The sequence below is a fragment of the Terrapene carolina genome, unplaced genomic scaffold (assembly GCF_002925995.2).
Source record: "Terrapene carolina triunguis isolate 2854851 unplaced genomic scaffold, T_m_triunguis-2.0 Scaffold234, whole genome shotgun sequence".
In the NCBI taxonomy this organism is placed as follows: Eukaryota; Metazoa; Chordata; order Testudines; family Emydidae; genus Terrapene; species Terrapene triunguis.
In genome coordinates, this window is record NW_020664585.1 from 97,381 (window position 1) to 113,815 (window position 16,435).

At 44.3% G+C, this 16,435-nt stretch overlaps 1 protein-coding gene across 1 annotated transcript in view; it reads right to left on the reverse strand.

The window, feature by feature from the left end:
* Positions 1 to 16,435, reverse strand: part of ZNRF3 (zinc and ring finger 3) — a 49,750-nt gene that overhangs the window by 15,487 nt on the left and 17,828 nt on the right. The window contains exon 2 of the mRNA XM_024196917.2: positions 1,836 to 1,910. Within this exon, the coding sequence (XP_024052685.2) occupies positions 1,836 to 1,910 (75 nt within the window). The remainder of the gene's footprint in view (positions 1 to 1,835; positions 1,911 to 16,435) is intronic.

Genomic DNA, 16,435 nt, shown 5'->3' on the forward strand with positions numbered 1-16,435 from the left:
CCATGCTCAGGAGCTATTCCCAGGGATCACCAGAGTGGCTTGATGAGAAAGTGGGTGGCTCGACAAAGAAGTGGCAGGTGCAGACTCACCTTATAATATCTTTAAAGCACTGACCAGGGGCTGTAACGTGACCACACATGAAGCACCACATTAAGGAAACCAGTGCCTTCAGGTGGAGTAATATCCCTGAAAGGAACAATTCCAAGGCACTGGGGGTCACAGTTGTCAAGGGTAGTAGTGCTGAATTTGGTGATGGGCATTTGGGGCAGTGGATTTGACGGCCCAGCCATCTTGCAAGTATAGGGCAGATTCCCTTTGAGCAGATTCTGAGCACACGTCCCACAGGCCCTAGTTCTGTCCATGTCTGTACTGGATACCGTGCCATTTTCTCCTGGAACCTTGCCTGCAGTGAAGCACTGACTTCAGTCCGTCATCCACCCCTGCTGGACTCTTCCTGGTCAGCAGTGATCTCCCACAGGGCCATGGCTCGCTATTTTTGTGCTACCATGTCTGCATCCAGGTCACACCACTGCACCTGCTGACCCAGGAACAGACTAACGATAGGGGAAAACGAGAAGATCAGGAGGGTAGAGAAAGGAGGGCTGTCAACAGAACCCAAGGGTGGGGGGCCAAATCCTCAAGATCAGAGTGGAGCTAGTGAGAAGCTGTGTGCTGTGGCACAGAAGCAGCAGACTGGGCCTATGAGGAGGCAGTCGGAAGGTTTATTTAGGGACAGCGGTTTAGGCACCAACATTCTGAGAGTTTCACTTGCTCCTGTAGCCAGTCAGTTTCCACACTAGAGGATTCCTTCCATGTGTGAAAAATCAAGAATTACTCATGCAAGTAAATGTTGCAGGATCAGGGCCTAAGTTACATGTAAGTGATCTGTTTTAAGATTTTACACCTCCACTTGCAGATAGTCTCTAATATACATGCTCTGTACTCAATTTTCAAACACGTTTCTTCCAGAATTGAAGCCAGTTCTTTCAAACCTAATCATGCAGGCTTTCATCCATGAGGACTATACACAGGCCCAATTTAAACTTTCATACTTGAGCTATTTTTGTCATAGCCCTGTTCAAAAAAGCATAGTTAGAATTCTTTTCCACACTTGTAAAAGTATTTTCCTACTCCCATAACTCAGAACTGGCTGAAGGGATTTTGCTCAAACTTCCCACAATAACACAACCCCACCCTCCCAAAGTGAATAAAAGTGACACACACAAAACTGACTCCACTAGCAAGAGGCAAAGCCTGGAAAATGTCAGTCCAAAATGTGAAAAAATAGGGGTGTAAAACAGAAAACATTTTGCAACCTGAACTGCAGTGGCTGCTGCTAGTGGGCACTACACTGAAGCATCCCCTCCACTCTGTACACCAAATACTCTCCCTTTGAGATGAGGGGGGTAAAGGGAGCATCCTGGACAACACAGCGCTGGATTACAACAGGAGTGAAAAGGCTGAGGTGGAACTCAGTGCGTGTGTGTGCTGGGCAAAGGGGAGTGTTCACATCCCCCCTTTCCTGGGACCTTACCGCCTCCACCGGAAAAAGAATAAATAGAAATGCAGCAAATTAAAAAGTAAGAAACAAGACAGACTTCTCTGGCGTTACCATTCCCCATCACCCTCTGTCAGGGTACTTGTTTGAACAGGGGGAGGGAAAAACCCAAACACCACATCCCCAGAGAGAAGAGCAGGTGTGTCTATTCTAGGACAGCTCTATTATGAGAGCAAAGAACACAGCCCACGATTCACAGAGTTTGGTGTACAGCAACCCTCACAGTGAGGGTAAAGCTCACAGAGACTGGGATAAGCCTGGGCTCCCTGCTTTGTACCTGGTCAATGGCATCTGGGTTTTCAGACACATCAAAGATGACAGCTGTGGCTCCTCGCTGCACTGCTCGCTTTGCCTGCAATGAGAAAAAGATAATGCCCCTTTAACACCTCCCAAAAGGGAAATGTCCCCCCGCCCCCTACCTCTTCCCATCCCAGCAACCAGTGCCACTGCTAGGCATAAGCAGACTAAGCATGCTTAGGGCCCTGAGCAGCTCAGGGGACCCTCTATTTGCGCATGTGCACGCATCTGTGTGTTCCTGCTTTGGGCCCCGAAGGGGCTGGCACTGCCTCTGTCAGCAGCAGCCTGCTCTTTCCCACTTTCACATGCCAGGCAGGAAGTAAACAGGATTAAAATGGTTTTTATTTCTATATAATCAATACAGAAGGCAACTGCAAATGCAGGGATAACAATCTCTAGTGCAGAGAGAAGCCAACCGCTCCAGGGCATCCATGGTGCCCTTCCCAGCCCCACTCAGGGTATGTCTTCACTACCCGCCGATCCGGCGGGTAGCAATCGGTCTATCGGGGATCGACTTACCGCGTCTCGTGAGGACGCGGTAAAATCGATCCCTGATTGCTCTGCCGTCGACTCCGGAAATTCACCTCGGCAAGAGGCGGCAGCGGAGTCAGCGGCAGCGGTCGGCTTTCCCCCGTCCTCACCGCCAGGTAAGCCAACCTAAAATACGCAACTTCAGCTACGGTATTGACGTAGCTGAAGTTGCGTATCTTAGGTCGGAACCCCGCTGTAGTGTAGACCTAGCCTCAGTCTCAGATGACAGTTAAACTTTTACCACTTTTTAAAACATTTCTTAGAACTGAAAGAATTAAGTAACCTGGAGAGAAAAGCCCCCTCCACAGACCACATAGGAGGGAGGGAGTGCTGTGGGGCTCCATTAGAAAACCTTTTCTGCAGCGAGGAAGAGGAAAAAGGGTTCACCTTTGGCAGGTGTATAAGGAGACTCAGGGCCATTACACATGCCATCTTTAAAGTCTCCTAAATCAATTCTCTTGCTGCAGTCATGACAAATTCTGTCCAGTGAGACTCAGACTGTGTTCCTCAGATGTTTTGAAAAGACATTGCTATGTCTGTCCACTAGAGGTCATTCTTACTGCATGCAGCATCTCCACTCAGAGAAAATCAATTCTATTTGATTTGTGAAGGATTTATACTAAGGGACCATAATTCAGAACTGGAGTGACCAAGAGCCAGCCGGGGACACTGGTATGTATTAAAATCCTCTGGGATAGTGAAATGGGAGCTGCAGGCACCTTTCACTGCAGCTTCTGTAAGTGTCTCTGCAACCTCTACCAAAATGCTGTCCTGTAACTTCCTACAGTAAACAATTGTCACGGAATCACAACTAGCACTACACCTCCAATTAAAAAAGAACGAGGAGTACTTGTGGCACCTTAGAGACTAACAAATGTATTTGGGCATAAGCTTTCGTGGGCTAAAACCCACTTCATCGGATGCATGCAGTGGAAAATACAATAGGAGTACACACACACACACACACACACACACACACACACACACACAGAGAACATGAAAAAATGGGTGTTGCCATACCAACTCTAACGAGACTAATCAAGGTGGGCTATTATCAGCAGGAGAAAAAAAACTTTTGTAGTGATAATCAGGATAGCCCATTTCAAACAGTTGACAAGAAGGTGTGAGTAACAGTAGGGGAAAAATTAGCATGGGGAAATAGTTTTTACTTTGTGTAATGACCCATCCACTCCCAGTCTTTATTCAAGCCTAATTTAATGGTGGACAGTTTGCAAATTAATTCCAGTTCTACAGTTTCTCGTTGGAGTCCTTTTTTGAAGTTTTTTTGTTGGAGAATTGCAACTTTTAGGTCTGTGATTGAGTGACCAGGGAGGCTGAAGTGTTCTCCGACTGGTTTTTGAATGTTATAATTCTTGACGTCTGATTTGTGTCCATTTATTCTTTTGTGTAGCGACTGTCCGGTTTGGCCAATGTACATGGCAGAGGGGCATTGCTGGCACATGATGGCATATATCACATTGGTAGATGTGCAGGTGAACGAGCCCCTGATGGCCTGGCTGATGTGATTAGGTCCTATGATGGTGACCCTAGATAGATATGTGGACAGAGTTGGCAACGGGCTTTGTTGCAAGGATAGGTTTCCGGGTTAGTGTTTTTGTTGTGTGGGTGCTGGTGAATATTTGCTTCGGGTTGGGGGGCTGTCTGTAAGCAAGGACTGGCCTGTCTCCCAAGATCTGTGAGAGTGAGGAATTGTCCTTCAGGATAGGTTGTAGGTCTTTGATGATGTGAGGGAGAGATTTTAGTTGGGGGCTGAAGGTGACGGCTAGTGGCGTTCTGTTATTTTCTTTGTTGGGCCTGTCCTGGAGTAGGTGACTTCTGGGTATTCTTCTGGCTCTGTCAATCTGTTTCTTCACTTCAGCAGGTGGGTATTGTAGTTTTAAGAACGTTTGATAGAGATCTTGTAGGTGTTTCTCTCTGTCTGAGGGATTGGAGCAAATGCAGTTGTATCTTAGAGCTTGGCTGTAGACAATGGATAGTGTGATGTGATCTGGATGAAAGCTATAGGCATGTAGGTAAGTATAGCAGTCAGTAGGTTTCCGGTATAGGGTGGTGTTTATGTGACCATCGCTTATTGGCACTGTAGTGTCCAGGAAGTGGATTTCTTGTGTGGACTGGTCCAGGCTGAGGTTGATGGTGGGATGGAAATTGTTGAAATCATGTGGAATTCCTCAAGGGCTTCTTTTCCCTGGGTCCAGATGATAAAGATGTCATCAATGTAGCGCAAGTAGAGTAGGAGCGTTAGGGGACGCATCCATGAAGGACTTGGTTTCCCCCCGCTTCCTCCAGAAAACAACATCAATCACTGTAACAGAGAGAAATCACAGGGCCCTGACCCTTTGTAGAGAGAACAATGGAGCATGTGGTTTAAATCCAATAGGAAATAAATAGATGGTACATAACAGGCATGTTTGGAGTAATACTGAGGTTTTACTACAAGAGAAAAATTGGCTGCAAGTGTGAAGGACTAACTGGTCATTTTCTCTGCTCCATTCTCTCTTTATTGTGTTTTCATTTAAAACCTAATAAAGCACATCAGACAGCACCTGAGGGAAAGCAGCTCCCAGAAAGGGTCTCTGCCTCAGCCCAGCAAATATTTATCTCCTTTGAAGTCAGAACACCTGGCTAATCGCTAATAGCTGTTGGGAATGAAGAGCTAAAAGGAATCTGATCTAGTAAAGCTCTTCTTCTCTGCCATGGAGATGTGCCAGTGAAGTGTTGCCCAGAAGGGTTCTCTCACAGATGCCCAGCACTTGCTCATGTGTTTCAGGCATGTAGACTTTAGAAGCCTGTTAGAGAGCAGTTCTTTCTCAGTGGGCAGTGGGGTCAGATGTGAAGAGCTTTTGATCTCTGGAGATGATTATACTTTTGAAGCCTGTCTGGGTTTGGTTCATTTTGCATAGAATGGTGAACAAGCAGGTTTACAGTAGATAACCCCAAAATTACCAAAAACAAAGTTTGGTCACTCATTACTACCTTGTAGCACAAAATCATAGAAGTTAGAGGCCACTTTGACTCTGAAAGAGCATCCACACAGAGGTTCAATGCAGTTTAATTAATCTACTTTAAATTCACTGCTTTAGCTAATTTGAATTACATTTCCTGAGGTCCCTGTGTAGACAAGCTCTTATTCATAGGTTTTTCTCTATAGCAATTTAGTTAAAAGGAGTATTCCGTAGACTTGAAAAATTTATAATTATTTGATCCTGAGACTCATTAGGTATAACTTTGGGTTGCCTCATCTTGACTTGTTCTCCCTCGATACATGCTAAAGAACAAAAAGGCCCAGCAGCTCTTGAATGTCAAACTCTTACACCTATATTTTCTGTAAGCTGAAGATGACAAAGAACCACAATGCCTCTAGCTACTAGCATCAGGGTACCTGTGGGGCACCACACAACCTTGTGGCATATTTCCAGATAGCATGTTACAATATCCACTGCGTGTTGCAGCATTAGAGCACCACTGCAATTGCAAGCTCCTCTTCCATAGACAAATGAGAGGTTCAGCCCAGCACCCAACTGGTATTTTCTAGGCTGGCTGGCATGAGGCTTGGGGGAATCAAGGGATGTTACAGCTACATGAAGAGTAACTGTCATATTGCGAAGGAAGCTAAGAAATGCTGCTGTATTAGTCCACAAAGCAGCACCTACTGACAGAGCTGCTGAGCAATGGTACCATAAGTCCTACCACTTTGCCAAGAACAAGATTAGAACAGCTGACATCCTGACTTGATTGCCCCCACCCCAGTTCCAACTTCTCTGCATAAACTTTAATGCACTCAGCTCATTAAAGAAAGCGGGTCCCAGAAACATATTACAATACCAGCTTTAATTCCTAACCTTAATAGTGGTATCAGGGGCATAAGTAGCATAGGACCACAGCCCTGGTTCAGGAGATATTAACGCATTTTACATGCCCTAGGCATTACACAGACTTGATAGATAACATACAACATTATGTTGCAACTACAGCAGAAAGAGCAGGCCCACTGGTCCCAGTAAAATACAAAATGTAGAATATTATACCAGAGAGATCTGGTTGTAGACAAGCCAATCCTGGAAACTGGGGTTAAAGAAATGCCACTACCTGTTTCTACAGCAAACTTGCTTGGCTAGTTTCACTTTAGCCAATTACAACCAGGCAAGGCAGGATTTTGCTAGGCCCCAAGTAAAGGCAGAAAAGTCAACCTCACTTTTAATTCTCACTTGTCACTTTTTCCCTTTCTCCACCCTTGTTATTCCTATTTCCATAAAGCTGGCCACCCAAGCACAAGGCTAACAAGCATGCTGGTCAGCTACTGTTCCCTGAAGCATGAGTCAAAAGTATGACACAAGTAACCCTCCATCAGTCTACGGACTCAGGATTGGAAGCCCTGTCTCAAAAAGTGCCCTGTTTTCAAACTGAAAAACTTTTCATTCCAAAGGAAATTATCTCTCTCTCTCTCTCTCTCTCTCTAAATCCCCCTCCCCCCGCCAAACACACACACACACACACACACACACACACACACACAAAAGGCTGAAAAGGTGAGGGGCAGCACAGCAGTCACTTCAAAGACTGGGCATTGTTTTCTTTACCTGGGTTTAGATTCTGATCATAAGGGTGAAAACAGACCAAATGTGTGAACTAAGCTATTACAGAGTCTGACTCATTATACCTCCACAGATGCTAAAATCAAGTCTCTGACCAAGTTACCAACTTAATATAAGCACGAGAAGCAGATTAGAAAGGGGGGCTCTCCTCAGAGTAAATATAAAGGAAATGTAATTCAGTTCGACAATGAGATATGAAAGCTTCAGATGTGGAGATATAAGCGGGTGTTAGAGCGGACTTGGATGGGGGCGGAGTGCTTTACACATACAATACACATGCATACGCTATGGATCCTATTCCAGCATTCCGCTCAGCTCCACTCTCCATAATTTAGTTGCAGCTTGGCCTGACCTTCCAGGTTTCCCTGGCAAGAGATCAAAGAGCAGAAGCCACAAACACACCACAGAATGCAGTCTCTCTCTCTCTCTCCCCCCTGCCCGCCTCCACCGCAGCCTCTCCCCTTCTGGTCCCTCCCCCCCAGTTTTTAAAACCACAGCACTTTGTTGAGAAGCAAGCGAGTGTGAGCAGGCTGGGGCCTGAACACAGGCATTTTCTTCATCTGATTTTCAGCTCTTTCCCTTAGCTCTGTGAAGGTAACTCAGCAAGAGAAACCTTCGCACCTGCACTGCAGGAGAGGGAGTAACAGGCAGCTGCATGTCTTCCACCCCACAATAATAAAGAGAACTCTTTAAAGTTGTGGTGCAAAGCCTCATTGCTTCCACAAAGGCCTCTCTCCCTCCTCCTCAAAAACATCTTGTGGGATAATTAAAGTCATTAAACCTTTGAAAGTTTCCTATCTGCTGCTTACTAGAGCCCTTCTGCTTACTGAAGATGCAATTTAAGCCTCACTTAAGGAGATACCACTTCATAAAGTGCCTTTTGTCATTAAAAATAAATAAAATATCAGTTAATGTTTAAAAACTACTTGCCACTCTTAAAAAAAAAAATGTAGCAGCCAAAATGTAAACCAAGAAGAAAGGTACAAGCTCAACAGGTAGGAGGTTGGGAGGCTACTGCACAGAGGTTATAATATGCAGAGTCAAACAGCAACACATTTCCTTAAGTCTCAATTCCCACACAAATGACTTTGGCAAAGTGAAGCTACGTTGCAGATACATATCAATGTTTGAACCTATGCTACTTTTCAAGAGCATTAGAGTTAAAAACAAGAAAGAAATAGCCCCCCCTTCCTCCTCTCAAAAGTTAGAACCCTCAGAAACAGAATTACTGTTGTAGTTGTCAAACAAGGTACCAAACTACCTTAACTCTGCCTTGTAGAGCGGGCAGCCTCCCATGTTCCTCTATCTGCATGTGGAGTATGAAAAATGTATACCACAGAAACTGGACTAAGATCTAGTTATTCTACGTCTGCCAAAGGAAAGTGTGATATCTGGCACCATTCTAACTTTTGCCATTTTTTTTTTTAAAAGTGCTCTAATTGAATTATTTGAGCATTTGCTTGGTTGCCTATAGAGATATGCTAGCTCTGTGCGTAACAACATTTGGGTACTTGGCTGCCACATGGAATCATAGCTCCTTTCAGGCTTAAGCCCTAAGCACCTGAGATGCTGACTACTCTCTGCTCCTGGTAGGAATGGGCCTTGAATGAAGACTGGGGAATAATTGCCTTCAGCATGCTGTGTCTAATCAGGAATCTGTAAAATTCTTCTACATCTCACTATAATAAATAAAACCATAAACATCACAGTCATATGAATAAAATTTAGGAATTATCTACCTGGCAAAGTCAGGTCACTTGGTGTCTTGCTTGAGAAATTGAACCTTAAATTCACCATTTCCTGGGATTCGAACATTTGAGGGAGGGGGGAGGGAAGAGGAGGGGAAGGGGACGTTATTTGGGTCTTTTTTTTTAACTCCAATATTCTTGTAAGATAATACACATTCACACAACTGGTTTGGGCTTGCAACCCTAACTCCACCACAAAACTTAGTTCTGGGTGTGGAAATTGTCTTAGCATCATTAAAAAAAAAAATCCACCAAGGCCCACTGGACTGGAGCCATTTCCAGCAAACCCAAGGAAGTTGACAAGAGGGGAGGCCTAAACCAGCAAAGGTCTGGGATAGGGAGGGTGAGGAAATGGGGCAGAAGTCTCCTCTTCACCACAGTTCCTACCTTCCATTCTTTGGCAGAGTCATCTCCAGGCAATCTCTGTAGGCCCTTGGATCAAAGTTGGCAGACGCTGGGATCTGTGGAAGGGCAGGGCCATCTGTACAGAGACCCTGTACTCCTGCCACTGGCTCTGGCAACTAGTCAGACTCAACTCCCTGATGGTGGCTGACTTGGGTCCCCAAAAAGGGGGAGGGTCTGCAGAACAGTTGATATAGCCTGCAAGCTGGTATTACTTTTCCCAGGAACTTCCACAGAGCTTGAATGGGGGTAATGTGCCTGCTCTCCAACCCTGTCAACCCTATCTCTACCCCTCCCCAGCACTAACCCCAGTCCACATGGAGGAGGGGGCCCTCTACAAGGTCTGGGCTGGAATGCTGCTGCAAAAGGAGCTGAAGACCTGCACATGGATTCAGAAGGGTGTAATGTGGCATGTGATAATTTTCTTGCTACATTCACATACAGCAAGTGCATTTCTATGCACCATCTTAGTTGAGTAGGGCACAGTCATACCTCAGGATGGGGTCCAGAAGCTTAGGGACCATTTACACAGCTGTTCCTGTGCTTGTCCTATACCTGTATAAATTAAGTTGAGCGTACTGAATTCACTGGTCTCTAATTCCCCCCCCCCCTTATTGACACCTCAATTAATTGTACGAACGCAGCCCCAGTGAGGAAGAGGAAGTCAGAACCCAGATACAGAGGAAAAGCCATTAGGTCTGATTTTCAGAGATGCCAAGTACTTATGGCCACTCTCTGGCCAGTTGGTTTCAGCAGAATCTCATTTATAACTGTTTATTGATCACAAGTTCACACAATGAATAGGGCGGAGGTAGCAGAGAGCATCTCTGATAGTCACAGATGACATCAATCTGCCATGCAGAAGTAGCTTACACCAGGGATAGTCAATAGGCAGACCATGGGCCAAATCCATATCGCCAGATGCTGTTGAAGGACCCCGAAATCTTTTTATTTACTTATTATTGTTTTTTATTATTATTTTCTTGAGCAAGAAATTTGGACCTTGACAAAAAATAATTGACTACCTGTGGCCTATACTTTTCACAATCTGACTGGGAAAAGCATGGTCTTCAGGAGCCTTTAGAGTAGAGTAGGTAGAGTGCAGGTTTGAGGCCATTCACAGCACTGTAATATTACAGAGTGATTCAGGCAGCGTGAACAGCCTGCTAAGGAAGAAAAAAAACCTATCTTGTTAATTAGCAATAATGGCAAGGGAAATGCAGATGACATTGTTCACAAGAGTTTAATGATGATTTTGTAGCAATGTTGTGAAGCTTCTGCCAGCAGCTAGTGATATAGGTTGCATTCCTTCCTAACCCTTCTTTTTTCAGCTGCTTATAAACAGATTCAACAAATTCCATTTGGATTGAAATTTTCTCTATTCTTGCTTCCAACCACCATGAGTTTTTCTGAAAGTATGAGCAAAATCAGTGCAGCTATTCTGCACTGTGACAGTGTGTAAGCCCCTCTTCCCCTACCCCCCATACTTCCCCCTTTTCTGAGAAAATATTTGTATTCCTCATGAATAAGTAAAATTAACTAGTTTAATACTTTCAATATTAAGACCATTTAAAGTGGCATTTTCACATCTGTACAGTAGATTGTTCTACTTTTTTTTTTGCCTTTGTTGAAGGCCATCAACAGCTCAATGGTTAAAGATGCCTCAGATAATGTCACTCCAGTTTAGCATGAGCCTGGCAACTGTACGCTGCAATTTAGCAGTACTTTTCTCCTGAAAAAGCACAAAAGAAATTTAAATGTAAAAATCCACTGTCTTGTTCGTTAATGGTACTATATAAAACACAATAATAGCTGGCAATGCTGGAAAGTTAAGGGTGAGAAATCAAGCACTCAAATGTCAAATCGTAAAAGCTAAAGGTTCTACTGCAACCCATTAGAACTCATCTTATATGAAACCCAGACCAGTAAAAATGTGGCCATGTATCAATTAACTTAAAGCCAAAATATACTCCAAAATAAAACCATCTTCTAGATCAGTGATACTCAGACCCCAGTGGTTCAGGAGTCAAATTAGCGATCTCCATTACCCAGAAGAGCCATAGTAGTGTGAATTAATTGTTTCATTTATTATAGTACTTTTATATATTTTAATTCCCCCATCAAATAAGTTAATAACTTAGTGCAAGATGATAACTTAATTGGTTAATAACATAGTAACAGCATCCCGATTGGTTAATAATTAAATCACATAGTGTTTTAATATTGTGCTGCAAAGAGACACAGGAAACACATTAAAGAGCCACTTGCAGCTCGCAAGATGCAGTCTGAGTATCACTGCTCTAGGTCTTTTAGTACATTCTTCCTGATTATTACTGTATATTTAGGGTAAGATTCTGTTTTCAACTACATTGGTGTAAATCCAGAGTAACTCCTTTGATTTCAATGGAACTACTGTGGATTTACACAAGTATATCTGAACAGACTCCACCCCTTAAAACTGTAAGATCCCGGGGACAAACTTCTTTATTCCTTTGTGTTGGGAAGAACACATTGTCAGCATGTAAACAAATTACTAACAACATTAACTAAGCCACTTTACACAGCGGTATAATTTTCTATTTCTGTTTTCCATTGTAACTGAACAGGTCAGCCCCTTTAAGGAGACTCACTGCTGCCGCGTCACTCTGCCCTTTAAGGAAAGGGAATTGTAGGTGATTCAGTTTCCAGGCAGGGACTGATGGCAGGTGTACTCCTAGATGGGTCATACGACAGAGGTATCATTCTGCTTAGACTCAATAATAGGGAGGAACTGGCAGGAGAACTAGCTGAGAAGAACCGGAGATATAGCTGAGAGAAATCTGCAAGGAGTGGGACGGGCTGGAAAGCTCTCCAGTCATACAGCCCTGGTCTAGGACTGACTGACCCCACAGGAAGCGGACCAGAAAAGGAAGAAAAGTGGTTTGGAGTGAAGGGGACATGTTGCTCCACCATTCACACCTGGAACCCAGAGATGAGTGACGGGCCAGAATCCCCTAAGTTGGAGCAGCACCATCAAGAGGGACAAGCAGATGCCTCCAGTAGAAGGAGAAAGGGATATTGTGTCTGAGTGCCTAGTGATGGCCGACAGGTCTGAGACCAACCAGGGCTGAAGGACCAGAGAAAGCAAAGTGAGACTGTTTTGTTTGGACTAGTGATTTTGTTGATCCCAGAAGGAGGGCAGGGGAACGAGCCACACGTTGTTTCAAAATATTGATACAGAACGGTTCACCTCTAGACGTCTGGTTTAAAACCAGCCAAGTTTGGTAGTGAGTGAAAGTTATTACCATCTGATGGTGGTTCAGTGTGCCATGTAAAGAGAGTTAATGGGTCTCAGTCCAGGTCCTGGTGAACAGAATTGCTGGTAGTGTGAAGACCAGACTAAAAAGACCTGATAATCAGTTCAGCAAATGTGCTAGAAAGATTTTAAGATGATCCTTAAAGAAGTTGGTAAATGTAACAGCTGCCTAAGGCAGTGTGACAGTTTTGTTAGAGCTGAATATCAGTAACTATTTTTAGAGGGAACAGAAATAAAAAAGATGCCAAGGGCCAATAGAACAAAAAGAGGAATTAGATAGAATCTTCTAAGCTAAACATTTAATATTCTATGTTTAGCTGAAGGATTAAAATTGGCAGTCACAGACAAATGTATGCAGAGGGTGCAGTGCATGTGTTGCATGAATCTTTAGTGGTCTTAAACCTTAGCTGCAAATGAAAATCATCTTGGTCCAGTTAAGGTTTTAGAATGTTTTCATTCCCATGGAGGATCTCGCACCATGGGACCCGGAGGGGACTGAAATAATGAAGGCATTTTAGAGTTCTGGGTCAGAGAGGCCTATTTGCTCCGTTGGTGATCATCACTCAGAAGAATAAAAAGGAAATCATGTCTGGTAAATGCCAAACCTTTCCTTGTTGGTTGATGGTTTTGTTGTTCCAATATGATACAGTTGTTGTGAGGGGTCAGAGTCACAAAGGAAGATGTGATCTCAGGAAAGTAAGGTCAATCCCATGGCTGGGTCTGAATATCAGGATACGGTCCTGGAACTAGATTCTACTTAATGAGGAGCCAGTACTGTGAGTAGAGCACGGGGGTGATATACTCATGCAGCTGGTCACACTCTGGACCTGATCTTCAGACTATAACTCAAGATCAGGGACATCACAACATAGTTAGTTGTGAGACCTTCCAGCTCTCAAACAAGACAGACCAATGATCTTGATTCAACCATGAAGACTCCAGGACTCCCAATACATTCTGAAACCTGCTAGAGGTCAACAGCACTCCACCCACTGAACGATGAGTCAAGAACCTGGTGAATCATTGTCATTATGTATGAGACTTGATCATCAACACACTGCCTCCCAAATGGCCCCATCCTTTTTGCCCACCCAGTGCCGTAGATTTCTGATGCTCTGTACTGGCTGATGGGAAAGGGGTGGAAACTCAAGCACTGATGGTGGATAAAGGCTGATACAGACAAATACAAAACCTAATGAATTCCTTAAAGCCTGCATCATCAGCCTCCAATAAACCTACCAAAACCCACCCTCAGGAGCCATCCAGAGTGGTAAAGTGCTTCAATCCTGCGTGTTGTCAACTTGCATCATCACTGAGCAAGAACTGCTGTGAAGAACTATCATCCTACTTCGTACATACATTCTGGAAGCCTTCTCTAACAGCATGGATGCACCTTCTGTGCATCCACCAACCAACAGCCCACCTACATTCCCAGAGATCAATACATTCACACAATTCTGGACACCTTGAGGGACTCTTGGTCCAAGACTTGTGAATTTGACCTATGCCATTCTTGGCCTGTGAAAGAGTCATGAGCAACTGGTGCCACTCCTCACTGAAACAGCCCGCACCTCATTCAAAGAAAGAGCTCTCCGTTCTTCCTTCAAAACGCATATGAAACCCACCTTGGATACATCTGGCCAGCTATCACTCGGTGTTAACCTCTCCCCCTTCCTGAGCACACTCAAAGAAAGTAGCCAAAGGCCAACTGCAAGCTCATTTAATTGAAGGCAACATTCTAAGCCCAGCACAATCTGAATTCAGCCCATGACATGGAACTGAAACCACTTCAGTGGCACTGATGGATGATATCCCGCTGTCAGTGGACAGAAGCCAGACACCTATTCTCATCCTCCTGGACTTCTGTGCAGCCATCAACACTGTTGACCATGAAATACAGCTGTTTTGCCTGAGAAGGGTGACAGGGGTCCAAGGGAATGTGCTAAAATGATGCGAGTCTTTCCTAGATGGACTCACCCCATGAGTAGTAATGGGACACAGCACCTCCACTACTAGACCTCGCACTGGTGAGGCTCCACAAGGATCAATTCTCCCCCCAGTCCTTTTCAATATTTACATGCAGCCACTAGGCAAACTGGTCAGACAACATGAACTTAAGCATCAGCAATATGCAGGGAAGCACAGCTCTACCTACCCTTTACCACACACAACCACACCACTACCACCAGGACAGCCCAGTGCTTGAATGAGATCGGCTCATGGATGAAGAATAGCTGGTTGAAGCTGAACCTGAGCAAAACAGAGGTGATACAGTTGGGCACAAGAAAGCATTTTGAAGAGTTTGCTGTGACAGTGACATTTCCTTTGGTGGAAGGTTCACAACCACAATTAGTTAATTCAGTCTGTAGTTTAGGAGTACTCATGGAGTCCTTGATGACGGCAATCTCTCATGTAGAAGAATCCATGCGTAATGCTTCCTGTCATCTCTGGCCAGCTAGAAGACCTTGTCCTATCCTGGCAGAGAATGACCTAACCTCAGTTATTCACGCCATCATCACTTCTCAGTTGGCCTAAAGCCGTCAGCCCTTAGGAACTTCAACTAGTACAGAGTGCTGCAGCTCCTCAACAACACAGGCTACTGTGAGCAAACAAATCCTTTTCCCTACACTGTATTTCAAGTTAAGTTTACGGTCTAGCCTGATATCTTCATAGTCTCCATGGCCCAGTCCTGGGATACCTAAAAGACCCCCTAAAGATTCAGGATGAAGTCCAGGATAAAAACTACACTCATCTGGCACAGAAGAACTCTCTACAATAAAAGTAAAGTTCACTTGTGTAGGAAAAATTTCTGAGGGGTCAGTTGGAGACTGGTATGAATTCCCTGAGGAACTAAGGATCATCACAAACCTCACCACCTTCTGCAGCAAGCGAAAGATGCATTTCTTTGACCTTGCCTTCTCTAACAAATACACAGAAATATGCAGATTTCAAAAAACCCTACCAAAACAAGACACTCCAGTGCATATGTGCTCCAGACTCTGTTTACCTCTCTCCATTATGAAAACTGACCCTTTATTCCTACCCTTTGTTTCCTTTACTGATCCAAGGGTGGGGCTTCCCTCTTATCACATGACCACATACCTTCCTTAAGAGCTTTTGGTGATGGACCTTGTTAAAGGCTTTCTGAAAGTCCAAGTACACTATATCCACTGGATCACCTTTATTTGGGATGGGAGGGTTGTAGAATCCCTGGCATTGAAGGTTTTTAAGAACAAATTAGATAAACACCTGTCAGAGATGATCTAGGTATTCCTGGTTCTGCCTCAGCACAGGCAACTATATTAGATGACCTCTTGAGGTCCCTTCCAGCCCTACATTTCTATGATTCTATGGTGAATGCGTGTTATCACTCTATATAGACACAGAGTTAGCAGCAGTATTACGGTCCAGTTTTGAAGTACAAGTACCTTCAGCTGTGTGATTAACATCTGTCATATGTGGCTCATTCTTGCACATGGGGGGAAATGGTATGTACAGTGCAGTGTTTTGTAGGGGGTTTTGTTTGTTTAATATATACAAGCTGATCTGTGTTTATATTAGAGAAAAGCAAGAGAAACGGAAGTACGCTTTCCACTGGGACTGGAAGGTGGAGAAGTTTATTATGGTTCTTAATTCCTGAGACAGAGTTCATTCCACAGACTGAGACCGGCCCCCTTAGAAAAAACTGTCTCCCGCATAGATGAGCTTTAACCTTGTGATAGAGAGTTCCATAGTACCCAAGAAGCACAGTCGTGAACCATGGGTCCCCATCCCAGAGTTTTAGGTGATCTTTTAGATATAATGGGCCCAGGGGACTTAAATATAAAAGACAAAGAGCTTAAACTGGACTCAATATTCTATGGGAAACCAGTGCAGAGAGCAGAGGACAGGTCTGATATGTTCATGGTAGCCCAGGCTGCTGAGAAGGCATGCTGCTGCATTCTGTACTAGCTGAAGTTTCCCAAGGGCTGATGGTTCATGACCAGTATGA